The sequence below is a fragment of the Symphalangus syndactylus genome, chromosome 23 (assembly GCF_028878055.3).
Source record: "Symphalangus syndactylus isolate Jambi chromosome 23, NHGRI_mSymSyn1-v2.1_pri, whole genome shotgun sequence".
In the NCBI taxonomy this organism is placed as follows: Eukaryota; Metazoa; Chordata; class Mammalia; order Primates; family Hylobatidae; genus Symphalangus; species Symphalangus syndactylus.
The window spans coordinates 29340528-29359205 of record NC_072445.2 but is presented as its reverse complement, the minus strand read 5'-3'; the positions used below and the strand labels follow the sequence as shown (position 1 = coordinate 29359205).

The 18678-nt window shown below is 38.2% G+C and overlaps 1 protein-coding gene across 1 annotated transcript in view; it reads left to right on the top strand.

Moving 5' to 3' along the window:
• The window catches only part of COL21A1 (collagen type XXI alpha 1 chain), a 198649-nt gene that overhangs the window by 90326 nt on the left and 89645 nt on the right, over nucleotides 1–18678 (top strand). The window contains exons 7-10 of the mRNA XM_055263888.2: nucleotides 2–79; nucleotides 2130–2138; nucleotides 2446–2529; nucleotides 10269–10331. Of these exons, the coding sequence (XP_055119863.1) occupies nucleotides 2–79; nucleotides 2130–2138; nucleotides 2446–2529; nucleotides 10269–10331 (234 nt within the window). The remainder of the gene's footprint in view (nucleotide 1; nucleotides 80–2129; nucleotides 2139–2445; nucleotides 2530–10268; nucleotides 10332–18678) is intronic.

The following is an 18678-nucleotide window of genomic DNA, read 5'->3' as shown; positions in this document are numbered from 1 at the left end:
GTTTGATGTCCAAAAGTTGCGAATCTACTGTGACCCAGAACAGAACAACCGGGAGACGGCATGTGAGATTCCTGGATTTGTAAGTAGGAGGGATTGTTTTGTTCCCAGATGTTGCTTTAGCACTTTCAAAGCAATAAATAAAAAGTAGATAATATCTGAGTATTAATTTAATATGTAGACTTAATTTTATTTTTTAATGTTAGTGGAAGTGAAGTTACATGAAGCAAAACATATTTTGAGGTTACAATTGAAATGAAATTGTTATGTGTCATTGTGCAAGTGTGAGTGAAAGACCACAAGGAAATGTTTTCTTGTTTTGTTTTGTTTTGAGTCGGAGTCTCACTCTTGTCGCCCAGGCTGGAGTGCAGTGGCGCGATCTTGGCTCACTGCAACCTCCACCTCCTGGGTTCAAGAAATTATCCTGCCTCAGCCTCCAGAGTAGCTGGGATTACAGATGCCCGCCACCACACCCAGCTAATGTTTGTATTTTTAGCAGAGACGGGGTTTCACCACGTTGGCCGGGCTGGTCTCAAACTCCTGACCGCAGGTGATTCGCCAGCCTCAGCCCTTTAAAGTGCTGGGATTACAAGCGTGAGCCACCACGCCCCGCCAGTAATGTTTTTTCCCATCATCTATGACTATGACTATTCCAGTGCTCAGGTAAAGCAAGATGAGACCTGCTCCAGAAAAATGTAGGATGCTTTGAATGTCAGTGTGTGAAATACATCATTATACTTAATATAATCATGTATAATATAATATAACAATATAATAATGTACATTAAACATGTGGACAGAACACCCCAAACAGCACACTTCTGAAGAGCAAGAAATAATTATTTTTCCTTTTCACTGACACTTTTTCTCAAAGTGTCAGTGAAATAATGAATACTTTTCTTGTTGTTGATACCTAAGTAAAAATTTATTATAGTTCTAGAATATAAGCAGTTTTTCTATTTATTTAGCTATTTTCATTAATGTGTTAGGAGGAAAAAGATTATGAGCTAAAATGTTACAGCATCACATGGGTGTGTGTGTGTGTGTGTGTGTGTAATCAATCCCCTTTCCCCTGGGCAAAATATTGGTGTATTACTGCTAGTGGAAATATGGTAGAATGTTGTACAACTTTTTGACGATGTGAATTCCCAGTGATATTTAAGTCAACCATAGTTTTTAAAATGTGTATAATTATGTTGTCATCATCTTCTTTTTTCCCATCAAATGAATAACGTATGGATCCACATGTTTTAAAACCTTGAAGACACAGAACAGCACATTTAAAAGATCTGTAGTCAGAGTTTTCTAGAAAGGATTTAATTCGGGGTTTTCTAGATAAATAACTGTTTAAGCAGTATAGTTTTAGATATTTATAATTTGAAATGTAAATCTCTTTTAAAAGTGTTAATAAGCTATGGCATTTGAGAATTCATTGTGCATACTTCATTTATTGATGTGTCTGCATTGACATATGATCATTACCATTATCCTTTCATATGATGAAGCACAGCTTTAGATAGCTGATTTTGAATTCTCACTTCCACTTTATGTTTTAATGTCTCCTTCGTTACTCTCAGGTGTGACTTTCTGTGGCCTGTTTGCCTTTTGCACCTTCAATCCAACCTTCTCATTTTTGAACTCATTTTTATTGTTTGGAAAGATGATTGTCCTTTTAAAATTGTATGTTATTGAATAAAACACAGACTATTTTGGAGAAGCTCTCCTCAAGTGCAAGATTTTAATGCATGCAGTTTGTAACTTCCTCAGATGTGTTTCAACATTTTTTTTCTGGTTCTTAAATGATTTCCTGAAATTTCAAGACAGCATATAAATCTCATCTGGAGGTATTTTTTAATCTTGCATGGCTATTATGTCAAGCAGCTCTGGTGTTTTAATTTTCTTCTACTCACCTTAAAAAAATATATCCTTTCTGTATTCTCCTATATGAATGGAGTAGTAACATATATAGATAGGTGACTTTTTAGGATAAATGCAGGGAAATATTTTGGTTTTTGTTAGTTTTCATACTTCATATATCTCTAATCTGGATGGTGAAATATCTGTAAATTAGGCGGATAATTTATAACTTTTGTTAAAAACATTTTAAAACACACTTGTTGTTTTTCTTTCAGAATGGAGAGGTAGGCTTGGATACTATTGTTCCCCTTAAGGTAATATTTGTATTGTGGGACCACTTAGCTCTTTTCCAACAACTGTAAGTATATATATTAGACAAATAGAACCCATTTTTATGTAACTTCAATGTATTTAATATTTATAGATTTTTGTGATTTGGAATTTCCTATTGGGTTGGGCTAAATAAAATTTTAAAGTGAATGTAAGATATTTTTGCCATTTTACACATATATATAAATGCATAAACATATGTGTGCATGTACCTATATGTCTTTCCATGCTTGTTGTCTGTTTCCATTTTTGTCTTTGTAGTGCCTTAATGGTCCTAGTGATGTAGGTTCAACTCCAGCTCCCTGTATTTGTCCTCCGGGAAAACCAGGACTTCAAGGCCCCAAAGTGAGTAACACCTAACTTGCTGTTTTTGTTAAAACACACAAACAAGAGCTGGGTAAACCATACAATTCCTAATCACCATTGATCCTGTTGAGAAATTTCTATCTGATTTCTTATACGGTTTAAAATCTCAGTTTTAGTCATTTTTTTTTTCTAGAAAAACAAGTGTATTCTAGACTAGATTAGGATACCTTTTGAACCTAAAACTGTATCTGTCATCCACATTAAACTGAGACAGTATTATTTGTTTGGTCATTTTTTTTCCCCAAATACTGCTGCTAGATCCCAAGAACAATACTTCCTTACAATCTGGTAAAAAATGAAGAAAGGGCATTTGTTAAGACATGGTCTGAATTCTTAAATCTCTCGGTTCTTAATTTGTCAAAATAATTTTCGGATGGAAAAAATGAGTAAGAAATTTCAAATTGATTTTACTATTGTGAATTTGATGTCTAATTCAAAAATAGAGCCACATACATTTATTTCACTTAATCGTGTACTTTTGGGGAGTATATTCTCTTAGTCATTTCCATATTTCTGTATATGCGCTTGTTCCAGTTACATTTACGTATTGATTTGTATACAAATGTGCATATACATTTTTATATGATCAGAGCCATTGTGTGCGTACTACTTTATAACCAGTTGTTTTATACATAATATGTTCTGAATATTTTTCTATGCAATTTAATATTAATGACTGGGATTTTTATTTTTTTTTGAGATGGAGTCTTGCTCTGTCGCCAGGCTGGAGTGCAGTGGTGCAATCTCGGCTCACTGCAAGCTCTGCCTCCCGGGTTCAAGCGATTTCCCTGCCTCAGCCTCCCGAATAGCTAGGGTTACAGGTGATCACCACTGCGCCCGGCTAATTTTTTGTATTTTAGTAGAGATGGGGTTTCACCATGTTGGCAAGGATGGTCTCGATCTCTTGACCTCGTGATCCACCCACCTCCACCTCCCAAAGTGCTGGGATTACAGGTGTGAGCCACTGCACTCAGCAAATGGCTAAATTTTTAAGTAAGTTGTGCTTCTTGTGGCATCACTTAGACACAGCCTAAGTAAGACACTGAGAAGTGTAGTGGTTTGTCCATGATAGATAAATCTTGTTTACTTAACATTATATTAAAATATCACCTAAATAAAATAATGTGTAACTTGAAAGCAAGTATGTTTCCCTAAGCAAAAAGATAATGTTTATGTGTATTGATCACCTCTTACTTGAAGTGACCATAATCATTTTTGTTAAATATGAATTGTAATGTTCATTTAGACTGAATTTTCTGATTAGTGAATTTTCTGAATTTTCTGCTGGTCCAAGGTAATTTAATTCTTTCTGTCTTTTATGTATATTTCTCTATTCATTTTTGGGCCTAACCATTAAAATAAAGAAAGATATGGAATTTAAGAAGTATACATTTGATCTGTCATTCAAAGTAAATCTCTGTCTGGCTTTAAATTTTAATCAATGTATTATTGTAAATTATTTTTAGATAGCATTTAGAAGAGTTAATTCAAATCATCTTTAAAGTAACCATCTATTATTTTAGATGCCTTGACGTAAAGGAGAAATACTTATAAAATTCTCCTGGGAGAATATAACCTGGAAGATACCTTGGTGTGTCCTACTAGTAGATTCTTTTAAAAATATATACATTCATATGATTTATTCACCTTGTAATATTATACATAAAAGTAATTTGACCTGCATGAGATATAATGTAGAAATCAGAGACCCATGCCCTATCAAAGCCTAGAGTGCTTTTCTGACTCTCAGTGAGGTTCAAGCCACCTCTACCATCTCCAGGGTCTCCAAGGGGCTGTTCACTTTTGGGAGGCACCTGAAGCCTCTGCTGTTTTCTGATTGTCATTTGTGGTCCAACAGATGTCTTGTAGTGTCACCTGCTTTTACTCATGTACTTTCTACACTAAATTTTTAGCACACCCATTGTCTTATCTGATGAAGCCTCTAATTTTTTAATATTTCCAGGTTTCATGTGTTTCTCATTTTCATTTTCTTTTCTTAGTCATAATCTAGCCCTATTGCCATCTACTACTCTAAGTGAAATTGCAGTTTTCCACCAATCTTCAAGTTGGCGTGCCTTTTTGATCTGCTTTCCATTTTCTTCAGAAAATCTGGCAGGAGGGCAGGAACACACACACACTCTTGCATCCATTTAGGGCTCTTTATCCTGGAAGTGGTTCCTTACCCAGAACATGGACCTGTATGTAAAAAACAGAATCCCTAGCAACACTCTAAGTTGCACTTCTTTTCTGGCTTTGAAAGTTGATAGGGTTTTAATTAGTTCAACAGAACTTGAATTAAAACAGATGAGACAAGTTTACTTTAGGTTCCACTGAGGCTTATTGGCCATTTTTGTTATATGCTTTCTGGAAAGGTTTGCAGAAGTCCATTAAATAGAGTGACCTGTAAAGAACAGATCTAGCTTTTCTATTAACCAGAAATAGTGTTTTAGGAGATGAGTGTGGGGTCGAGACTGAAACAGAGGAGAAATTTTTGTATTGATAAATGGGGAAGTGCTGATTCTAAGATAGTTATTTTTTTTAAAGTTCTTTAGATTTCTGGAAAATATGACAACACTGCTGCAAAACCAGGTCAAAATGACAAGGTACACCACACTTAGACTTATCATTGTCATTGTGACTCTTTATCAGACATCAAAAAATTTTCTGTCACTAGACTGTGTTCTCCTGGAAGAATGGCTTATTTTTTATCCCTAATGACAAACATAGGGAATGATTAACGAATCCGTTGGAATCATTTGTATATGCAAGCCCTTCTTTTGTTCACAGTAAAGGTTAATAAAAAGAAAATTCTCCTTTGGCACTCCAGTCTGGCCCAGTGCTTAACAGTAGTAATTTTCGTTAAAGGAATTGTGAAATTGTCAAAACAATAAGATCACCCCTCCCCCCATTTAACCTATACGGAACGCGCTTCTGTTCTGCGAGAAAGATCCAGGTCAACCCCAGCTTGCAAATAACTTCCTTTCAAATGACCTGTGCATGCAAATAACAGCTTCTTCCCCTGCTTCAGTAGCCAGAGGAACAGTTGTGGTAACAAACTCCTACATTTGCTCTAACCGGAAATGTTAGATGTATTAGGTCTGAAGTGGAAAGAAGACATTTTTGTCTTTTTTAGGTCAGGACAATTTTGTAATAACTACTTTGCTCCGAGATACCACTTTTACTATAGCCATATCTCTGTTGATACCCTTTGTTACACCCTAGTAATTTTGCCAATTAGAGATTCATTGGGACTATCGAGGTACCCTCTGTCTAAAACACAAAAGCCTTTGGAAAATTTCGAGGGCCAAGGGCATTTACATTTTGATGTTAAAATGTTTCAGACTGAGTAGAGTCCTTCTAGATTCAGGGAGCGGTACTTGGGTTCTGATGGAGGAAAGAGGTTGATTTTGGAGAATGGAATAGGTCTTAGGTAAGATGCTCTTGTGGAGACCAGAGGGGTACCATGAAGGCATAAGGTTTTTGAAATGAAGGCTTACAAACATCGTATTTGGACCTATATGAAGTATTCCAAATTTTTGCCTTGGATGAACAACTTAAAATATTAGCTTATTTTTATAAGCATAACTTTTTCTTACTTTATTTATATTTACATTACTTACGAGACCATATTCAGAGATGTTTTAGTTTAGTCCATGACATTTCCACTTCTGTCAACAACTTAAAAATCCTGTGGCACAAATTCAAACAAACATAAATAGATACTGCTTTTCAGCTGAGTACATATTTTTGAAAACTCAAAATGTACAAATGTTTCAACTAAATTAGAATAAGTTGGATTGGGAATTTAGTCACAGTTTTATAATAATAAGTCATGTGTCTAATTTAATGTATTGGGGAATTTTTTTTTCCATATTAAATTTTCTAGCATTCCTCAGTCTGGTTCTGATCAGTGTATTATTGTGGACAGGAATGGTAGCGTTTAGGAGCTTGGACCCTGGAGCTGAACTGGTTGGGTTTGAATCCCATCTCTATCACTGCTGTGTGACCTTGGGCAACTTGCCTAACTTTCCCAGCCCTCAGTTTTCCTACATGGAAAATGGGAATAATGAAAGTATCTGCTTCATAGGATTATTACGAGAATTTGGTAACTCAATATATGCAAATCTGTTGGACCAGTGCTTAGCACAAAACAGTCAATAAAGGTTGGGTGTCAGCTTTTATTAACAGTAATAAAATTGGCCTTCTCTCCAGTCAGCTAAATTAATTAGGAGTTTACTTTATTCTTCCAGTTTTATAGGAACAATATCAAACCTACCTGAGTTTTTGCAAATAACGTAGTGACAGCAATAGTCAAAATAACCAGTAAAATCTAACAGCAATAGCAGAACCTACAAGAAATTATTTTCTTCTTGGGGCTGTTGACCAGTGTTACGGTCTTTATGAAGTCACACTGGATTTATCTTGTGGGCAGTTTTTTCATTTGGGAACTTAATTTTGATTAACTGAAAACATTATTATTAAATATCTTTTTTATAATTGTATGCAGCAGAAAAATCTCAAGTCCCTTTTATGTGCCAAATTTTTATTTCAGCCTGATGATGATAGAGATTAAACCCTCTCAAATCCTTTTGATATCTTAGGTTTTGCTGATAATTGATATTCTACAAATGAGTGGGTCAATGACAGATTGTATTTGAAGCACATTAGACAAAAAGTAGTTATTGAATCTCTACTTGATACCCAGCATTGTACCAAAAAAAAAAAAAAAAAAAAAGTAAAGCCAGGCATGGTGGCTCACACCTGTAATCCCAACACTTTGGGAGGCGGAGGTGGACAGATCATGAGGTCAGGAGTTCAAGACCAGCCTGGCCAACATGGTGAAACCCTGTCTCTACTAAAATTATAAAAATTAGCTGAGCATGGTGGCGCATGCCTGTAATCCCAGCTACTTGGGAGAGTGAGGCAGGAGAATCACTTGAACCTGGGGGTGGAGGTTGCAGTGAGCCAAGATCATGCTATTGCACTCCAGCCTGGGTGACGGAGCAAGACTCCGTCTCAAAAAAAAAAAAAAAGAAAAAAAAAAAACGTAGTTCAGACTTTGCTACAGTCTCAATCCAAATGATAAATGAAGACTAACCAAGGGAAAACTTTGAGAAAACACTAGTTATGAATAAATGACTTAAGAGCTGTCATCGCATTTCAGTAGAAAAAGACACCAGGAAAAAATGGAGTAAGAAAGTTGCAGTGAGGAGAATTTTCTCTTACTAACTCTAGAGTGGAAGAAGAGGAAAATTTATTCCAGGGAGAAGAAAAAGATGGAATTTCTTGAAAGGCAGCAAGTCCAATCAGCACATGGATAAGGAAGGATGGCAGGGAGGCTGGAGATTAATGTGCACCTTCTCAAAATAAGAGAGAAATTCTAACTCCCTAGAGACACAGAAAGTTGTTTCCTAATGGCCAGCCAGCACTGCAAGTCCTTGGATTAGAATTATAAATTATATTTATTCAGCGAGACATTACATGGTTCAGCATTATTTCCCCCCCTTGGATTTACAGCTCTTCTTTCTGTCTTTTAAAAATGGCATTTCCCTTCTTCTCAGCCTTTCCTCAAGCTAAGCCTCTTGGGGGGCAGCTGCTAAGTGAACAGCTCATCGCTGCTTTATTGGTTCCTTATTAGAGTTCACTTAGTTCTTTCCATTTTTTTCCTGTTGTTTCAGGAACAAATTTCCCTAGCCAGGAGTCTGAAGTAGTATTTCCATGAAATTTGGCTCTGTAATAGTACCCTTAATCACAGGGTAGGTGATTGATTTCTATGTGAATGATTTCTTGATAAAAAATAGAAAAGAGATCAGGCTCAGTAGTTCACACCTGTAATATCACCACTTTGAGAGGTCGAGGCGGGAGGATCACTTGATCCCAGGAGTTCAAGACCAGTCTGGGCAACATATGAGACCCCACCTCTACAAAAAATATGGAAATTAGCTGGGCATGATGGCTTGTACCTGTAACCCCAGCTACTTGGGAGGCTGAGGTGGAAGGATCACTTCAGCCTGGGAGGTTGAAGCTACAGTGAGCTGTGATCACACCACTGCACTCCAGTCTGGGTGACAAAGCAAGACCCCATCTCAAAAAAAAAAAAAAAAAAAGAAAGAAAAAACCCACAACTGAAGAATTAATAGAAATCATGTGCCTCCGGTGGCTCACGCTTGTAATCCCAGCACTTTGGGAGGCCGAGGCGGGCGGATCACGAGGTCAGGAGATGGAGACCACAGTGAAACCCCGTCTCTACTAAAAAAAAAATACAAAAAATTAGCCGGGCTTGGTGGCGGGCGCCTGTAGTCCCAGCTACTCGGAGAGGCTGAGGCAGGAGAATGGCGTGAACCCGGGAGGCGGAGCTTGCAGTGAGCCGAGATTGCGCCACTGCACTCCAGTCTGGGCGACAGAGCGAGACTCCGTCTCACAAAAAAAAAAAAAAAAAAAAGAAATCATGTGCCTCTATATAGGAACACCCTGATACTTATGGCAGTGACTTCATATTTTTCAGCAGGATGCTCCATTTAGACTTCACGAATTCAGAGATAGATACCTATGATATTTTTTAGTATTTTTTAGAATTAAATTATAAAACATCCTCACCTCACAAAAAGTGTTGCTTTCATGTTTTTTTTACATGGATGGTGACCATCTGAATGGTCAGTACTGGCCATTGGGCAACATGCAGGAGTTCCATAGAGTGTGACTGAGCTCATTGCCATGTGGTATTAAACAGTGTTCTTTAAAGATCTTAGGTTTTTGAGGATAAAGGTTTTTTTCTTCATTTAAATATTACATGTATTCAAGAATTAGGGACTTGGAATAGAGTTGTTTGGCCTGGGCCTTGCTCTCATAGTAATGTTATGTTAATCTGAGATTGCAAGTATAGACAGAGTAACACAGCAACACACTTACAGGATTGAAAGAAATGATAGTCATGCAGCTTTAAACTTGAATTCTACATGAGAGATCACATGGTCTACAGACCATTTTAAAAATAAATATGAGTTAAGTTGTATTATAGGACATCGATGTCTATACATGTAGAACCTATAGGATATAATTAAGTCTATAGGTCGGGCGCAATGGCTCACCTAGCACTTTGGGAGGCTGAGGCAGACAGATCACTTGAAGTCAGGAGTTCGAGACCAGACTGGCAAACATGGTGAAACCCCATCTCTACTAAAAATAAAAAAATTAGTTGAATGTGGTGGCACATGCCTGTAGTCCCAGCGACTCGAGAGGCTGAGACAGGAGAATCTCTTTAACCCAGGAGGTGGAGGTTGCAGTGAGCCGAGATCGCATCACTGCACTGTAGCCTGGGTGACAGAGCAAGACTCCATCTCAAAAAAAAAAAAAAAAAAAGAAAAAGTCTTATGAGTCAAATATTGCCATCATGGAGACCATATTTGCTATGACACTTCACAGTTTGTTCGGAATTCTAAAAATGTATCCTACCATAAATGTGCATATTTTGCATCAGTGAAAAACACTTTACTTGCTATAGTTATACTTGGTGTGGTCACATAAATAAATCATTGAAAGTTCAATATAATAAGATGCATTATTAAGTAAGCATTTAAAATATGGCTTTTTTTTTAACTTTTGTTTTTAACATACAAAAAGCCTCAAATAATGGAATTGGTTTCGAACTTTTTTTGATCCTGACTGCACCAATGTGGCTGGTTGTTTTGTACTCAAAAGTTTGTTTGCTTCTTGCTTAGGGTGACCCTGGACTGCCTGGGAACCCTGGCTACCCTGGACAACCTGGTCAAGATGGTAAGCCTGTGAGTACTGAAAGCTTAGTCATCTCCGGTATATCTGGGATTATAGTGTCAAAGTAAAAGTTTTGCTGAGCAAAGCTAAACAGACAAGGAAAGCTTTATTCATGACTGCTGCCATAGGAAGGAGAGACTGAACTCAACTCTGTTGGAACAAAAGGAGCTAGGGTGTGTGAGCACTAGGACAAGTTAATGGAAAAGTAATGGAGGACTTTAGATGGGAGGTTGATCAGTAGGCTTAAGCACATTGAGTTATTCCACAGTTTGCAAATGTTTTCCTCTGTGATCAGGCCATCTCCCTTTACTAATTGGTGCTCATCAAAGTTAGGTACACACCCTCCTTCAGAGACTGGAAGATAGTGGGGACACTATCTTCCTTGATGATTAAATTTCAAAGGGGTGGCTCTCAGGTCCTTGAGAAAGACATTTCTGGGTTATAAAATTGACAAGTAGCTTTTTAGAGTATTTACATTTCAAAGGAGCAGAGAAGGAATTTACAGTTTTAAGTCCTCTAAAGCAAATGCTCTAAGGAAAAGGGAGGTCAGGGATCCACAGTCAGGAAGAAAGCTGCCTAAATGTAGTCAAGTTGAAGAGAATGTTAAGGTAAGCTTGGGAAGAGAGTTAGTGTTCTAGTCAGCTTTTAGTTATCTTACTTCAAAATTGCATACATCTTTGCTACAAAAAAAAAATATTGTCCAGTGAGTTCTCAGTATCATGAAGGGCTGGTTTTAGAAATTCTATTGTCTTTTCTCTACACATCTGTGGAAGCTTTCAAATTAAAAACACTTTTAAAGGTAATGTTATTTTCCTAATAATGTATACACTGGGATATATTTATAGTCTGACTAAAAAATACAATATCCTCTAAGGCTCAAGGAAACTTTAGAGATGTAAAGCGAACATAAATCAACTTTAAAGCACTTTAGGCAAATATTTACAGTTAAGTCACTATCAGCATGTTTATAAGAGTAAACATTGAGAATTAGCTTTTGGCTGGGCATGGTGGTTCATGCCTATAATCCCAGCAATTCACAAGGCTTAGGTGGGTGGGTCACTTGAGACCAGGAGTTTGAGACCAGCCTGGCCAACTTGGTGAAACCCCATCTCTATTAAAAAAAAGAAATACAAAAATTAGCTGGGTGTGGTGGCACACACCTATAATCCCAGCTACTTAAGAGGCACAAGAATCACTTGAACATGAGAGGTGGAGGCTGCATGAGCTGAGATCATGCCAGCCTGGGTGACAGCACAAAACTCTGTCTCAAAATAAAATGAAAAGGAATTAGCTTTCGAATGTTTGAATGTCAAATTATAATTGTCACCAAAATGAAGCATTTCCTGAGATTTTCTTTATCATGAGGCATTAATTCTTACCATGAAAGAGTGGGAATGTTTACATTGTGAATCAAAATTGTTCAAGGAATGAAAGAACCATAGATGTAATGTGGAATCATCAATACCTTAACCATGAGGATGAAAGAGTTGCTTAAGTTCCTGAGAGAGATTTCCTGAGAAATTAAAAAACAAAAAATAAAACAAACAAAAAAAACCACAACTAGCCAGATTTTGAAGAAGTAGTAATGTGCTGAGACTTTTTATACTAGTGTTGCATGGGAAGAGGATGGATAAACAGGTAAACCTCTCTAGAGAAAGATTATCCAAAAAGGGCGGTTAATTATCCTTAGCAAACTAACACAGAAAATGAGATATCACATCTTCTCACTTATCAGTGGGAGCTAAATGATGAAAACATATGGACGCACAGAGGAGAACAACACACACTGGAGCTTATTGGAAGGTGGAAGGTGGTGGGGGGAGAGAGTCAGGAATAATAACTAATGGGTACTAGGCTTAATACCTGGGTGATGAAATTATCTGTGCAACAAATCCCCATGACACAAGTTTACCTACGTAACAAACCTGCACATGTACACCTGAACTTAGAAAAAAGAAAGCAAACTTGGGGAAATTTTTTTTCTTTAAAAGTAGGGAGGCTGAAGGGGTAAGCAAAAGTGGTAGCCACCTGGAAAGGCAGAGAGCTAAGGCGATGTTGTGTGGTTGTTGGGGCAGCATTTTTTCAGCTGACACACAGGGATTCAGAGTGTGAGGGTAATCTACTTAAGGACTTTGAGAAAGACAGTGATTTGATCTGTTTTATGATTTAGAAGGATAAATATAAATGCTATTTGGAGAGTAGATTATATGGGGGCAAGAGTAGAAGAAAGGAGACTATGCAGGAGGTTGTTTCATGATTCTGAGTGGTGAGAGTAGTTTGTACTAGGGTGATATGGTAGGAGAATGGAGAAGTAGTCAGATTCTGGGTTATTCTTAATGGAAAGCTGACTAGAATTGCTAGCAAATTTAGATATAAGATATGAAAGGAAGAGAGGTGTCAAAGAAGAATCAAAGGAGTATGGCTTGAGCAACTGGGTGCATTGTGGTGCCATTTACTGTACTGGGCAAGACTGGGGGAGATAGAAGTTTTATAGACATGTCTTAGTCCATTTTCTGTTGCATAACAGAATACCACAGACTAAGTAATTTATAAAGAAAGGTTTATTTGGCTCATGATTCTGCAGGCTGGGAAGTCCAAGAGCATGACACTAGTATGTGGCAAGGTCATGGCAGAAATTATCACATGATGAGAGTGTGAGTGAGAGGTAGTGGAGTGGGAGTGAGCAGGAGAACAAGGGGGTCAGTCAAATTCATCCTTTTTATCAAGAATTCACTCCCTTGGTAACTAATCCACTCCCACAATAATGACCTTAATCTATTCATGAGGGCAGTGTCTCCATGACCTAACTACCTCTTAAAGCCCCACACATTATTACTGTTACAATAGCAATTAAATCTCAGTGTGAATTTTCAAGGGAGCAAGCATTCAAACCATAGCAGGGGGGAATTGGGACTATATTTTTGGACAGGTTGGAGGTGGTCGGTTGGGACTTATTTTCATGCAGATGTATGCAAAACCATGAGAGTGGATGAGATCACTTAGGAAGTGAATACAAATAAATAGAGAAGAGAAGGTGGCAGGGGACTGACCACAGGGCTCTCTTACAGGGGAAAAAGAGGAAGTGGGTCCAGCCCAGCAATTTGGGACGGACTTATCAGTGAGATGGGAGGAAAACCAGGGGAGTGTCATCCTATTAGGTGTGTTATTGTTGTCAAGAGATCCAGAAGAATGAGGCCTAGACTAGACCATGGATTTGCTATAGGAGAGTATTTGAGGACCTTGATGAGGAGGATTTCAGGGAGGGTAGTACAAACAACAGATCGAAATGAGTTAAGCACAGAGTGGGAGATAAGAAAAATGGTGACAGTGAATATAGATTTTTTTTTTTTTTTTCTGAGAGATATAAAAGGAAGCAGAGACCCAGAGCAGTAGAATTGGGGCAATGTTTTAAAGGCAGGGTTTTTAAAAAATGGGAGATGTTGTAGCATGTTTTTATAATGATGAAAATGAGGCAAAATAAAAAAATGAAAGTTTGGAAGATAGGGGATATTTTCAGGAGGAAAATCCATAGGCAGGTTGGAGGGCATTGATTCTAGTTAGCAAAATAGAGCTTGGCCTGGATGGAGAGTGTGGGCAATTAAATCTTTATATGAGACAGAAGTCAAGCCGATAGCACTGAAATAGCTGTGTAGGCTATTTTGTGGGAATTTAATTGAGAGAATTATCGTAAGACAGCTTCTATTTGAATGAAACTGAATTGAAGGAATAGACTCCAAACCTAACCTCTCCTCTTTTGTATTTATCTTCAACCCCCATTATATGCCAACATTTGCCTTATAATTTCCCTTATAACCCATTCCTTTCTCACTTTTACTTCCGATGTCATATGACTTTATTGCATTTCCTCACTGCAATTCTTTAATCTCACTGAAGATACTTCCCTGAGGTTCTATGTGAGTTTTGCCCTAATTACACTGGGTGAGCTGAGTTTTAGAAATGTGAGCCTCCTTGGCCTGCAGACCCCTTTCCTGGGAACTCCATTTTCTGTGACTGGCAGCTGAAGTGCTCTACTGACTCCAGAGCCAATGCAGTTCACACACTGATGTCATCTGCTGATGCCTAATAATGACACAGAGCTCCCAGACAGCGCTGCTAAATTATTTAGGTCTTGTTTTTAGTGATAAAAAATCCTGGGTAATGTTTGGAAGTGAGTGCTGAGCAGGCCTTCCACAGGCTATCAGCCCTTGGTTTTCTTTGTTTAAAAAAAAAAAATCTTCCCATGCATGAAGAACTGGAGGTGAATTATTGTTAGCTTGATATAATACTCATGGATATTACTCTATGACTCTGACTAAGTTATAATAGACTTATTTATTGCCTCATCTCATTTAGTACATGTATGTGTTTTGGTGTCTGTGTGTATGATTTTATATATAGATAACTATGGTAGTATCTGATAGTAGTCTCAAAGAAGAACACAACTGTGGTAGGAAGAATAATGGTCCCTCGAAGATGTCCACATCCTAATCTTTAAGACCTGTACATGTGTTACTTTACATGCAAAAGGAACTTTGCAGATATCATTAATTTAATGATCTTGAGATGGGAGATTGTCCTGGATTATCTGGGCAGCCAGATATAATCACAAAAGTCTTTATAAAAAGGAGGCAGGAGTGTCAGAGTCAGAGAAAGAGAGTCTGTGATGGAAGCAGAGAGCACATTGAGGTAATCATGAGCCCAGGAACGATGGCAGCCTCTAGAGGTTGGAAAAGGGAAGCTCCCCAGAGCCTCCAGAAGGAATGCAGTCTGGCTGGCACCTTAATTGTATCTAAGATTCCTTTGAGACTTCTGACCACTGAAACTGTAAGGTAATGAATTGGTGTTGTTTTAAGCCACTGTGTTTGGGGTAATTTGTTATAGCAGCAGTAGGAAACTGATACATCAGCCCAAATCCTGTCTTCCCAAAGGTATGACTTTTTCTTAAATATCCAACCCCTCCCTCCAGTCTCCCTACTTCCCCCACGTTTCTTTTCCTCTGTAGGGGATGTGAGGTTGGGTGGTCAGGCAGGAAGAACAAGCAAGCCTGGGAGCCAAAACAGCTGAGGGTCATTAGTATGTGTTCAAGGCCAGCACCCAGTGGGAGTGGGAAGGTGTGGGTGGGGCCTCTGGCTGGCTATTGGAGCCATCTGGACCAAGGAAACTTGGATGGAACAATTTGAAGGGAATTCTGCTTTGTTTGGATTTGTTTCTGTGCAACCCCCCTCAATAAGCAATTTGAATCTCTTTCACACATTATAACCAGGCCAAGCCAACTGAAACTTTAAATAGGAAATTATTCCACTCTGGAGAAATACTAATTTTCATAAGAAAAGTGCCTTCAACCAAAATTAAAGACCTGTTTCAGATCCTTCCATTTCTTTCTCAGTTCTTTGTCAGTTAAATAACCTCTGTTATCACAGTGTCTGAATATATTATTGATTTACAATTTTAGCATTACAAAAGAGGTAGGGGAAATATTTATGTATCCTGCCAGGTAATTCAGAGGAGTACAGTTACTGAAGGCATTATACAGATATGGCACTGATTTGTTAAAGAAGGCCATATGTGGAAATAGCACCAGCTTATGAGTTTATAGAAGTTTATATTTTTACAGTGCTCATTTCTGCTTTCTGTTATCATTAGTTAGTCTTTTTTTGTTTGTTTTGTTTTGTTTGAGACAGTCTCGCTCTGTCGCCCAGGCTGGAGTGCAGCGGCGAGATCTCGGCTCATTGCAAGCTCCACCTCCCTGATTCACGCCATTCTCCTGCCTCAGCCTCCCAAGTAGCTGGGACTACAGGCACCTGCCACCAGGCCCAGCTAGTTTTTTGTGTGTTTAGTAGAGACGGGGTTTCACGGTGTTAGCCAGGATGGTCTCGATCTCCTGGCCTTGGCGATCCGCCCGCCTCAGCCTCCCAAAGTGCTGGGATTACAGGCGTGAGCCACCACGCCCAGCTAGTTCCCCCAACTCTTTATTGTGCCACTGAGTGAACTAGAGGTGCAGACAGGGGCAGCCTTCTATGGAGCATTAAACCTCATAGAAATAGCAGTCATCACAGGTGGGGAATTTCAAAGTTACGTGACTGATCAAACCACAAAAATATAAAGTACTAGTTGGGGGAAGGTTAATAGGAAATCAGTTTGGATATGGAGGAAGGAGAAGGAAGGGAAGATGGCACAGAGTTCTTTAGACCATTATGAGTTTGGCTTTCAGTTGGAGTGAGCGATGGAGTAACTGGAGTAGGAGACCGATGTGATTTAACTTATTTTTAAAAGAAATTACTTTGGCTTCTGGGTTGAGAGTAGATTTTAGGGAGATGAGCGCAAACACAGAAGGAGAAGTCAGGAGGCTCTTGTAATAATCCAGGGGTGAGAGGATGGCAGCTAGGGTCAGAGTGATAGTGGTGAGGTGAAGAGAACTGCTTACATTTTGGGTATATTTTGAAGTTAGAGCTAGCAGGACTTGCTGATCTATTGGATATGGGTTTGAGAGAAAGAGAGGAGTCAAAGGAGACTATGGATTCATGGGAGAATGGAGAAGATAGGATTGGGTGAGGAAAATCAGGAGTGTGGTTTTGACAATGTTTAAATTTATATGTTAGTCATTCGAGTAGAAATTTTAGGTTGGCAGACGAATATAGAAGTCCGACATTTAGGATGAGTTCTCTTCTTGTGACGTATCTTTTCTTGTCCTTTGCCTATTTTCTATAGGAGTGAGGGTACATTTCATATGGACCAATAAGATCTTATGCATTAAGAGAATTAATTCTTTGCTATATATGGTGTAAATGTTTCTTCTGACTACTAATCTGGTTCATAATTTTGTTTTTAATTTTTAGAAATGTAACATTTCCCCAGAATGTAATGTTTTCTTTTTATTAGTTCCAGTGTTATTTTTCTTTAGCATTAGCTACTCATGTATGTTAATTTAGCTTATTATGATTTTTAATGCCTATTAAGTCTTGATTTCATTGGGAATTTATTTTTGCATTTGAGGTAACATGAAGATCCAAAAAGATTTGGAGAACTTAGAAAATGAGCTATTTACGGTGAAATTCAACTGGAATAAATGTATGGGTCTTACTTGTCTTTGAGATATTTTTTAAGCTTGATGAAAAAGGGATTAATGTATATAATAGGGCTGCCTAAAAAGCTGATGCAATTTTTTGGCATAGTTTGTAAATGCATAACATCTGTATGGAGAGAGATGACAGCCCTGCCTCTGGAGTGTTAGATTTGCTTTAGAACTCTACACTTGAGGGACACGAAGGAACTGGAATTCATTCAGAAGTGTATAACTTGGAGTGGGCCAGAACTCAGAAGACAGCCTGTGAGGGAAGATTCACTGAACTTCAAGTATAATCGAAACAAGAGATGCTACTTTGAAATATTCAAGAATGATGATAGAGAATAGGAGGACGGGGTGGACAAGCAGCCCTTAGGCTTGCAGAGTACACTTGTTGAGGGTGACTAATTAAAAAAACAAGTAAGACCTATGAGATAAGCTTATTTATTATGCTTTCCTTTTTCCAGACCCTTAACTGAATATGGTGCCAGTTGTGGACTCAACAGTTTAAGAGCTGTTGGGAATTTGGGGCTGAGTGCCATGAAGATTAAAGAATTGGAAAATGGGATACAGCTGATTAAAGGCCAAAGGAATGGCTATTATTTAGCTTGGAGAAGGGAATTACAAGAGATGGCTTAGTTACAAAGTATATGAAATACATTCTAGATAGAACAGTGTCTATCTGAACTCTCACTTCAGTTTGAACTCCTTGGCAAATAGATTTATTTATTTATTTTATGTGTTTCTCTCTCTCTCTCTCTCTGTCTCTTGTCTCACTAATAAGCTAAAATATGAACCATTTACTACAAATGAACTATCCTACATTTGGGCAGTTTATCGCTTTTTTAGTTATTTAAAACTATGCCTTCATAAGGCTTTCCTAGAGAAAGCTTTAACCTTGGTGAAAAGGCATCGCTGTATGAAATGTGGCTGCCTAAGAGGCTGATATAATTTTTAGCATAGTTAGTAGATATATGACAACTGTATTGAAAGCGATGACGGTCCTGCCTCTTGGCCTGTTGGATTTGGTTTAGGACTCCACACTTGAGGGGCATGCAGGAACTGGAATTCATTCAGAAGAGCATAACTGGGAGCATTTAAAACTCAGAAGACAGCCTATGAGGGAGGGTTTACTGAACTTTGAGTATAATCCAAACAAGAGATACTATTTTCAGATATTCAAGAATGATGCTAGAGAAAAAGAGGACAGGGAGGAAAACTAGCTCTCAGGCTTACAGAGTATGCTTGGCAGCGGGTGAATGGTTAGTAAAACAAGTAGGACCCATGAGATGAGC